The 10,674-nt window shown below is 37.1% G+C and overlaps 2 protein-coding genes across 2 annotated transcripts; one reads left to right on the plus strand and one right to left on the minus strand.

The window, feature by feature from the left end:
* The first annotated feature begins 2,131 nt into the window (after positions 1-2,131).
* Positions 2,132-6,939, plus strand: LOC110877758 (beta-hexosaminidase 1). The gene is made up of 15 exons (XM_022125953.2): positions 2,132-2,606; positions 2,690-2,773; positions 2,867-2,902; positions 2,994-3,105; positions 3,242-3,312; positions 3,432-3,562; positions 3,796-3,812; positions 4,148-4,196; positions 4,606-4,706; positions 4,787-4,846; positions 5,152-5,185; positions 5,282-5,380; positions 5,967-6,026; positions 6,131-6,381; positions 6,468-6,939. Exons 1-15 carry the CDS (start codon positions 2,217-2,219, stop codon positions 6,641-6,643), a joined length of 1,671 nt encoding a protein of 556 aa, XP_021981645.1. The 5' UTR covers positions 2,132-2,216; the 3' UTR covers positions 6,644-6,939.
* Positions 6,940-8,987: 2,048 nt separating this feature from the next.
* Positions 8,988-10,418, minus strand: LOC110875751 (bcl-2-associated transcription factor 1-like). The gene is made up of 3 exons (XM_022123954.1): positions 9,959-10,418; positions 9,478-9,714; positions 8,988-9,430 (listed from the first exon to the last, which is right to left on the minus strand). The coding sequence occupies exons 1-3, from the start codon at positions 10,416-10,418 to the stop codon at positions 8,988-8,990; spliced, it is 1,140 nt and encodes a 379-aa protein (XP_021979646.1).
* Positions 10,419-10,674: the final 256 nt, after the last annotated feature.

The raw sequence follows: 10,674 nt of genomic DNA on the forward strand, positions 1-10,674 counted from the left end.
GTCTTAGTTTATGATTATGCCATGTGGATTTGTTTAAAACATTTATACCTATGCTAGTACTCAAACTTATATGTTCGCCAATACTTTATGTGTTGACATGTACTTTAATACGTATTGCAGGAAATTAATGATGATGATGATGATGATGATGATGATGATGAACGAAATCTAGTAGGATGACTAGATACCCATTTTAATATAGTACTTATGTTGTATTTTGCTTCTCGTTTAAATTGTTATAATTTGCTTCCAAACGATGCACTTGATCTTAGAAATGAAATGAAATTTGTTTATTAATTATTGTCCTAATAGTCATTATGAAGTCTCTTGCAATCTCGTTTCGTCTCACTCCGATGATTTCGCCATCGGTTGGGGTGTGACATAAAACATACACTTTTGACTTTCTTCTAAAACTTAGGGGTTGTTTGGCAACTTCTAAATAGGTAAGTGCTGAACCAGTAAGATGTCTGAACCATTAGATGAATCTGTAAGAGGTCTGAACCATTAAGAGCTAGTATAATGCTTAGCCATTCAGAGGCAAATGTCTGACAAATTTAGATAAGAGGTCATAACCATTCAGACTCGGTATAATGCTTAACTATTCAGAGGCAAATGTCTGAATCATTTAGACATCTGTTCGTGAAATAAACAGTCTAAACTATTAAGTGCTGAACCAATAAGAGGTCTAAACCAATAAGAGCCGCATTAAGAGATAAACAAACAGCCCCTTAACAGTATTAGGCCAAACACCCTTGTTTTTTTTGAACAACCAACAAAAACCCGATCACCCGAGTAAACCCAATAACAAAAGGAAACCCACACTCATGAACACAGACGGTGCTGGTGACCCGACCAACCACCATTCCAGAGGAACTTTGGAAGCACCGAAGTAGATTATATAATCAGATGTTCTAGAGATGGAACTTTGGAGGAGATACTGAAATGAATGTGGGAGCGGCGCAAAAAGGAAGAGACGGGGTAGATCTAGGGTTTTCAAGGGATATATATATATATATAGTATGTAAAAAATAATATTATTTAATATTTTGGATATCGGATATCCGAAATATCCAAAAATTTTCAAAATCACTACCCGAATCCGAATTTTCGGATATCCGAAATTCAGATAATTCGGATTCGGTTTCGGATACGGATTTTTTAAACATCCCTACGTACACCAAATTCATCGGCCAAACTCCCTTGCCTTAGATTGAGATTTTATAGATTTTGTGTAATTGTGTAATTAATAAGGTTCTGTTTGTTTTTGCTTAAAATGTCTGTAAAGAGCTTATGTATGCGGGCGGGCAGACATAAGCCCTTGAAGACTGTTTGTTTAAAAAAAAGATCTTAAAATAGCTTTAAAAAAAAGCTATGTATAATAGCTTCATGAATCAGATCACGAACAGATGTCTAAATGATTCAGACATTTGCCCACCCTTCTTCTTCTTCCTCTTCTCCCCTGCCACCGCCACCACCTCTCCTCCCACATCACCTCTACCTCCCCTGCCGACACCACCTCCAACACCACCTCCACCTCCACCTCTGCCACCACCTCCACCTGCCACCACATCTCCGCCACCACCTCCTACATCTCAGCCACCACATCTCTGCCACCACCTCCTACATCTCCGCCACCACCTCCTACGTCTCAGCCACCACCTCCACCACCACCATCGTCAAAACCCACCACCACCAAACCCATCAATTTAGGGAGACCGTTGAGAGAGATAAATCTGTGAGAGAGATCGGTGAGAGAGAGAGAGAGACCGTAGAGAGAGAGATCGGTGAGAGAGAGAGATCGGTGAGAGAGAGAGAGAGAGACCGTATAGAGAGAGAGGCGGTGGTGTAATGGCGGAGGTGGTTGTGCGGTGGTGGTGGTGGTTGTAGAGAGAGAGTTTGTAGAGAGAGAACTGTTGTGTGTTGTGTGTGTGAAGTTGTTTTTGAAGAAAAAAAAACAAACCCTCTCCTTCTTACAGACTGCAGACATTTGATCTACAGATGTGGTCCGCATACTACAGACATTTTACAACTGAAAAAACAAACAACACCTAACATTATATTATATTATATTTATATAAATATAAAATATAAAATCTTACAATTTTCAGAACTCTTTACTGTTCATCATTGACATCTAGTGAACTACCCTCAAACCTAGATATTTCTCTAGGGACTCTCCACTTGAGGTCAAACACACCTTTCTCATCTTCCCCAAAATGTCCACCAGATTCCCCACTATAAACCCTAATTCACCACACTTTTTCTTCACAATTTTCTCAATATGTCTCTGTCTAACACCAATCATCACCAATTCACGAACAATTCGAACAATTACCTCTTCTTCACACCTCTCAGACGATTCATCCACCACATACCTCTGGCCGTTACCGTCGGAATTCACTTCCGGCAACGAAACCCTAACTGTAAACCCTAATTTATCCATCTCCGGCTCCGGCAACGGCGGAAATTCAGTTATTGTTCGAGACGCCTTTGCGAGATACAAATCGATTATATTTAAGCATGTAGGAAGGTCTAAATTTAAATTTAGCGATTTGGATTATGATGTTGGTAAAGTTAATGTTATTGTTCATTCTAGCGATGAAGAGGTGAGTTTTTGAGCTTTTGATGAAGTGTAGTAGCGTAATTTAGTAATTTACAGTGAATTGTTATTTGTTTGAATGTGTTTCAGCTACAATTAGGTGTTGATGAGAGTTATACGTTGTTGATTGCGAAGAGTAATGGGCTTTCGATTATCGGAGAGGTTACTATTGAAGTAAGTTAGTATGTCTGTATGTGTTTGAGTGTATCTGTGATTTGTTATTATTATTATTATTGTTGTTGTTGCTGAATGTTATGTGCAATGCAGGCGAATACGGTATATGGTGCATTGCGCGGATTAGAGGTATGGACATAATATAGTTGTTTAATTCGCTTTAAACTAGTGGATTGTTTATCATGTTGTTTCCTTTGCATATGTTTGTGCTGTGTTGCAGACTTTTAGCCAATTATGTGGTTTTGATTATGGAACTAAAACTGTACAAATTTACAAAGCTCCATGGTTTATCAAAGATAAACCACGATTTGCGTTTCGCGGGCTTTTACTTGGTATGTTAAAATTCTTTGTGAAGTTAAATGTAAATTGGCCTTATATCCAAAATAAAACATGAAGATAAATATGAATGTTTGCTGTATCTGTGCTAGTTTTGTTGTAATCGTGGATGGTGTTTACTTTGTTTCACAGATACTTCAAGACACTATTACCCAATTGAGATAATCAAGCAAATAATTGAATCTATGTCATATGCCAAACTTGTAAGATACTCTTTGGATGCTTCAGTATATATATGATCTCAATTAGTCGTGTTTCCTATCGGTTTCTCCATTTGAATATGACTGCACAAATTTCTGATATTGCGACTTTTGTTCAGTAGAATGTTCTGCATTGGCACATCATAGATGAACAGTCATTTCCTTTAGAAGTACCTGCATATCCAAAGCTATGGAAAGGTGCATATACGAAGTGGGAACGGTATACTGTGGAAGATGCTTCTGAAATAGTTAAGTAAGACTCTGTGCCTATTGTTTGTGATTGTTATACCTTTGTTTATTATTTTTGAAGAAACAATTGATATCTTAAGTATACAAAAGTAACCGTGACAGTTTTTATGATCTCTTAACCCATGTGTTACGTCAACATGTAATTTCTGTGTCTGTGTTAATATTTGCAAGGCGTCTGTTTTTATTACTAAAAGCTTGTTTGTTGTTTCATGTTTCCATGGTGATGTTTCTGTAAAGCTTTGCGAAGATGAGAGGTACTCTTTCATCTTTTACATCTCTAAATTTCGACAATACATTTGAGAATATTCGTTAATTAGGTTTTTTTTTTTGTGTGTGTGTTAAAACAGTGCCTATGTATTCATATGTATGCATGTTCATTACTGGTTGCTCGGTTACATAGCATTCTGCATATCTTGATCATCATATGGGTTTTAAAATATAAAAAATCATGAAAAGTTATATATTTTAGGTGAAACAGGGATTTTCTTGAAGGAAAGTAATAAATACGTGATTGAAAGAATTTTTATATGGCATATATTTTTGTTAATATTGGTCCCCTTTCTTGATTACATTTAATTTTTCATGACAGGTATTAATGTTATGGCAGAGATTGATGTTCCTGGTCATGCAGAATCATGGTAAATGAGATTGATAATCAACTTTATTGATTATGCTCTTGATTAAAACATAATGGACTTTATACCACATTTATATAGGATACATTAAAATCTGAATGTTTTTATCACCAGGTTGTTAATTTATATCCACATTTACCCATAATGTAAACACGCTTTAAGTATGCAGTGCTCATTTTTCCTTAAAAACATTAATTTGAAAATGCGTGATTGTGTTTTAAACTTTTATTCCAAGTATACTTGTATATTCTCCAAAGTTTATTTCTATGATGTAGGCCATATGAGAAAGTAAGAAGCATCGTAAGGCTTAATTAGGCTAATTTCAAGCATGTTCATGAATAGTTGGTGTACGAGTACTTACCCGCATATATTAGTTTAGTAATAATCAATAATCGAGCTGCTTTCCATGCAGGGGTACTGGATATCCTGATCTTTGGCCTTCATCTTCATGTAGAGAACCTCTGGATGTTTCAAAGAACTTCACTTTTGAGGTGCTTTCTGGGATTTTACAAGGTTAAACTCTATAACTGGTTACTTGCCAAACTATCAAACTCAACACTCATTTGATTGACATCACATTCTCAATTTTGTAGATATGCGCGATATATTTCCTTTTGAGCTCTTTCATCTAGGAGGTGATGAAGTCAATACTGGTTAGTAAATGATGATGATACAAGGGGCATCTTGGTGGTGGGATAAGACTTTGGGATCAATAGGTTCTGGGTTCGATTCCCACAAGGGGGGTTTTTTTCCCATATTTATTGGGTTTCCTCCTGAATTGGTGTATAGGCATTATGCCTAGTGGAGATGGATATGATCGGGTGGTTCCGCTGGTGGCACGATGATACTCCAGTGGTCCGTCAGTGATCCAAATTTGCCGTTCAAAAAAAAAAATGATGATGATACAATTATATATAAATAATTTATTTCTTGTCTTACACAATGTGCATTTGTGCAGATTGTTGGAAATACACCCCACATGTGAAGCAATGGTAAAACCGTTATTTTTAATTTTCAAATTCCTGTCTTCCCACATGTATTAATCTTTTCTTAAATCGGTGCACATGTATTTTCTTGATTATATATAGGCTTAAAGAGAGGAACATGACAGAAAAGGATGCATATCAGTATTTTGTGATCAAAGGTCAAGAGATAGCTATATCCAAAAACTGGATCCCTGTCAATTGGTATGTCACATATTTTATTTTATTTTTATCCCAAAATCAGTGTTTCATTTTATTTACTACACCCATTGTTCCAAAAGAAAATAACCCCCAAAATACACTTTTCTTGACCAGTCAAAATGACTTTAGAAGTGATAAGAATCACTTAACATTAAGACATTAGATAGTTATGGATTGCTATTAAATAGCGCTCATAGCTAGCGCTATGGTGAATAGCGTAGCGTAGTACTCATGTGTCGCTATTTGATTTTGGCGCCTCCATAGCTGGCAAATAGCGGGATTTTATTTTTTGTTTTTTTCTGCTTTAACATAAATAGTGGGATTTTATAGGTATAAAATAGCAGGATTTTAGGTTTTTTGTTAAGCATACATATAAAACAGCTTATTTGGATATATAAAATATTTCTAAAATTTTCTCCTAGTGTGTCGCTAAACATAAGGTAGCGCCCGCTATTTCATCGCTATCGCTATGTAACGTATAGGTGGCTTGTCGCTATCGTCCGCTATTCGCTATTAATAACTATGAATCCATGTAATTAGTAGGCAGGATACATGTGATTTACAGTATTTGACAACCTATTTGACACAGGGAAGAAACGTTCAACACGTTTGCCGAAAAGCTCAATCCAAAGACTGTTGTGCATAACTGGTGAAGTTTCCGATTGGCTTTTTTTCTTCCTATTTTTAATCTAGTTTTTTTTTTTTTTTTTTTTAATTATGCTTACTTAAAGAAGTGATTTGATATTGTGTCAGGTTGGGCCCAGGTGTTTGTCCAAAGGCAGTTGCACAAGGGTTTAAGTGCATATACAGCAATCAAGGGGTTTGGTACCTCGATCATTTGGATGTCCAATGGGATGGTTTCTATGATGCTGAGCCACTAGAAGGGATAACTGATTCTACTGAACAAAAACTTGTGATTGGTGGAGAAGTTTGCATGTGGAGTGAGACCGCTGATCCTTCAAATGTTCAGCAAACAATATGGCCTCGTGCTGCAGCTGCCGCAGGTATCCTGAACTCTCCTTATATCCTCTCTTCTCACAGCTCAGTAAGTTTAATTTGTCTAAGTGGTCTTTTATGCTTAACCTATTAGAGCGGTTATGGACCTCGAAGGAAGCGGCACCGATAAGCAACACATCTGAGACTGCATTAACCAGGCTGCAGTACTTCAGGTGCCTACTGACTAGGCGTGGTGTTCAAGCTAGCCCTGTAACAAACTTCTATGCTCGAAGCCCGCCTTCTGGTCCAGGATCATGCTATGACCAGTAACTCAATATTCACCCCATGTTCTGCTTCCTAAAGTTGTATATACTGTCGGTCCGGGCCAAACAGATCCCAGAAAGCCCAACTGTCATGACGCTTGTTCATGAAAATCAGGTTGTATTTCCTTTTCCACTTGATATAAGCAAAACGTGTGTTGGTGTGAAACTCGACTTTTCAAGATTGTACTTGTGTTTCGTTGTTGTTGTGGGTGACGATGCTGTAGATTGTGTGTTTACTGGACTGGACTGGACATGTCCGTCCAAAAAAATTAATGAATTTAGATTTTCTTGGATCTTTGGAAATTGGAAGTTTCAACCACTAATGTATGGTAAATTCATTTCAAGTCATTCCTAATTATAATAAAGTATGAAGTATCTAAAAGATTATCTCACAACTATAGTATCTGGCCTCTTATACCAACCAGGAGTGTTTGCTTAACCCACAAGAACAAACAAGAATGACTTTTATACCGTAACATGTGGCCCTCGTACCGAACAATATTGTCTGAATGTCCCATTTGCCCATCATAGATTTGTTTTTTTTGTTGTCCGAGTGTTAACTTCTCAGGAGGTCACACGTCACTAGATTACTCTTTCAAACACGGTTAATTGTAGTCGTGTAACTATTTCAAACACAGTTAATTGTAGAGTCGTATTATCTACATGTTGATATTTGATGCATGAAATATGTGTTTTTTTTTAGTGAATTTCAAGGATTGTCCTTTATCTTTATACCCATTTTCAGGCGCTGTCCTTTATGTTCAAAATTGACGAGTTTTGTCCTTTATGTTTTCATATCATACACGTTTTGTCCTTTAGGCCTAACTCAGTTAGTTTTTTCAGTTAAATTTGGTCATGTGCTTTGCACATGAGGACATTTTTGTCAATTCAAAGGTTGCTGAAGCTTTGAGCTGTAAATCTGCCGTTGAATGAACTTACCTTTGAATTGACAAAAATGCCCTCATGTGCAAAGCATATGACCAAATTTAACTGAAAAAACTAACTGGGTTAGGCATAAAGGACAAAACGTGTATGATATGAAAACATAAAGGACAAAACTCGTCAATTTTAAACATAAAGGACAGCGCCTGAAAATAAGTATAAAGATAAATGACAATCTTTGAAATTCACTCTGTTTTTTTTTTATGATGTAAAGGTCATAGAATAGGTTTTATTTGGTATGGGTGAGGTTTAGGGATGAAAATAATGCAAACAAAGAAGCTTCCAAAAGGTTAATGTTACCCTTTGAACTTGAACTAACCATGGTGATGGTACGAAGTATGATAATAGGAATTTATGATACTAGTGGTGGTGATAAATGTTAAAAGAATTTGTTTTTAAGTTTCGATTGTGTGTTATTTCAAAGGCAAGACTGGTGGCAAATTGGACCGGCCTGGCCGGATGATGTGTCAAAATGGGTTTGGGTTTTGAGCAAATTGAGTTAGGGCCAAATGGCCCTTTTAAAAAATAACAATTTAGTTTGCGTCAGAACTCGTTATGACCACAATGGAACCGGTTGAAATGAGCCGAATTAGAATAAGAATGTAGTTTGTTTAGTGGTGCCATTGAACATGTAGGAGTTTCAAGTTTCAACAACACACCAGGAACATAATACAATGATTAAAAAAATTGAAACTTAGATTTATATAAAATGTGAAGTTTTTGTATAATACCAACTTATAGGACTGTTCAAACTTGTACACAACCAGGGGCGGACCTAGAGTGATAGAAGGGGTAACCTCCATTGCCCCTTAACGCTCAGGTGACGCTCCGACGGTAGTGTAAATTTTGGAAAAAATTGATGTTTTTTCGATTTCGTTACCCATTTTATGCTGATCTTCTAGATCCGCCATTATACACAACATCCGTTCACCTTTTATGTGATACAGATAGCAATGATAATATGGACATACGATACACAACTGATAGTTGTTTATATATTTATATCACATATTCTCGTGACATTAAAAAGTTATTGGGACAATTGATACATAGCAAAGGACATAAGGCTAGATGGTATGGTGACATCCCATCCTTGGAGGACCATCCGCCACATAGGCGCCACGTCATAGTCCTCCCAAGGATGGTCCATCCCCCAAAACTAGATGGTATGGGAGGATGGTCCTAGTCATAGTCCTCCCCCCATTTCTATATATTTTTTTTAATCTTTTATTTTTTTTAACATTTAAAAAATAAACTAACAAAATATTTTCATTAATATTAAAAACACATTACATAAATTTAAAACAAAACATAAACTAAAAAAAATAAACACAGACTTAAATAATATTATGCTTCTTCATGATGTCGTTTTGAAGTTTTTTCAACATCGAACGTTTCGGCTCGGGATACTAATCGACATCCATCGTTATCATTTCCCATTCCTTGAGCCGATTTTTTTCATCCGAAATTCTGATTTTCTCATTCGACAATCGGACCTTCTCGCGTAACTTTTCTTCCGCTACACGAGCTTTTTCTTCGACGGCCCGCTCCTTCGCCTTCGTCTTTTGGGCCGAGACTTCGTTGTACATTTTTAAGTTTTCCATAAACTCTTCCATCTTCGGGTCCACCTTTTCCTTTTCTTTCCCCTTGGCCCGCTCCTTATTTGATTTGTCTCGGCCCGGTGGACGCTCCGCTTCATGTACGGCGTACTCCTCTTCGTCAAAGTCGGCGTCATCATTTAAGTTTATGTGACACCTCGCGTCCGATCCACCGGTGCTAAAACTACCCGTTTCCGATTTTTTTGGCGTTTCGCCATCTCCACCTCGTTGGGAATCGGTGACCATTTCGGTTCCTTTTTCATAATTTCCCACGCGCGAACGTGAGCAAAGTTGGTATTACCATTGTTCGACTTATACTTGTCCAAAGCTTGTTTGAAAACATCGTCGTCGCTCATGCCGCTACGACGCCCACTTGTATATATTTTATTATATTCCTCGCAAAACCTATTGACGGCCGAGTTCAATTTCCGCCACTTTGACGACACCGAGTCGATATCACGATACAGGCCTTGGTCCATAAGGTCGAGGAACTTCGCCAAAACCTTGGACCAAAACCCATCACCCGTTTGATTATTACCTATAATAAAACAAACAAAATATATAAAGTTAAACAAATTAAACAAACAATTAAAATATGTAAACTGTTAAAAAAATAAAAAAAACTTCAAACAAAGTAAACAAACTGTTGACCAAAAAATTTAAATAAAAAAAATAAACAAACTTTAAAAACTTATAAACTGTTAACAAAAAATTTAGAAAAACAAACTTTAAAAAAATGTATAAACCTTAAAAAAAAGATAAACCTTAAAAAAAATATGAACCTTTTGTCTTGTTGTTAGACGTGGCTATTAAAGCCTTGGCTAAGGCTTCTTCTTCGATTGGCGTCCACTTAGTCGACTTCGGTTTTGACGATTGCTCACCAACCACTTGCTTGCCTTTGTTTCGTTTTCCTTTTCCTTTAGCCGGTTGGGTTTCGGGAACAACCTCCACATCGTCGTCGGGTTCGGATTGTTGAAAGGGTTGCGTCGGGATCGGTTGGGGTTGAACGGGTGGTGTCGGGTTCGGTGGGAAATTATAAGCACCCCGCAACATCATTTGTTGAAGGGCTTGATTTTGAGAGAATTGAGCGAATTGGTTTGGCGAGTGTTGGAATGATGCAAACGCATTTGATGAATATTGCGAGAATTGGTTCGGTTCTAGCGTCGGATAATATGCCGGAACCGAGAAAACATTAGGTTGGGTCGGGTTGTTGGGATTGTTCGGGTTGTTGAAGGGTTCCATGATAGAGTATAAGGTTTATAAAAGTGGGAAGAAGTTTTATAAAAAATAAGTGAGAGAGATGAAATTTTGAGGTTAAATTTGTGAATGGAGGTGAAAATGGAAAGGAAATATATATATTTGAATGTTTATGACCGTTTATTTTTTTATTGGAAAAAGGAAATTAAATTTTTTTTTAAACGGTAACTTTTTGAAACCGGGGCTCACTTTTGGTTCCGTCGCCAACGTCCAAGAAGCGACGAAAAGGACGGGGACCGGG

Source organism: Helianthus annuus, chromosome 9 (genome assembly GCF_002127325.2).
Source record: "Helianthus annuus cultivar XRQ/B chromosome 9, HanXRQr2.0-SUNRISE, whole genome shotgun sequence".
In the NCBI taxonomy this organism is placed as follows: Eukaryota; Viridiplantae; Streptophyta; class Magnoliopsida; order Asterales; family Asteraceae; genus Helianthus; species Helianthus annuus.

Excerpts from the sequence above, each read along its gene's own strand:
- LOC110875751 (XM_022123954.1), bottom strand. The coding sequence starts at position 10,418 with ATGGAACCCTTCAACAACCCGAACAATCCCAACAACCCGACCCAACCT. Across the intron at positions 9,715-9,958 it reads GTCTAACAACAAGACAAAAG|GTAATAATCAAACGGGTGAT; the intron begins GTTCATATTTTT and ends GTTTTATTATAG. Across the intron at positions 9,431-9,477 it reads CAAGTATAAGTCGAACAATG|GAACCGAAATGGTCACCGAT; the intron begins GTAATACCAACT and ends ATTATGAAAAAG.
- LOC110877758 (XM_022125953.2), top strand. The coding sequence starts at position 2,217 with ATGTCCACCAGATTCCCCACTATAAACCCTAATTCACCACACTTTTTC. Across the intron at positions 2,774-2,866 it reads TCGGAGAGGTTACTATTGAA|GCGAATACGGTATATGGTGC; the intron begins GTAAGTTAGTAT and ends TGTGCAATGCAG. Across the intron at positions 2,903-2,993 it reads GTGCATTGCGCGGATTAGAG|ACTTTTAGCCAATTATGTGG; the intron begins GTATGGACATAA and ends GCTGTGTTGCAG.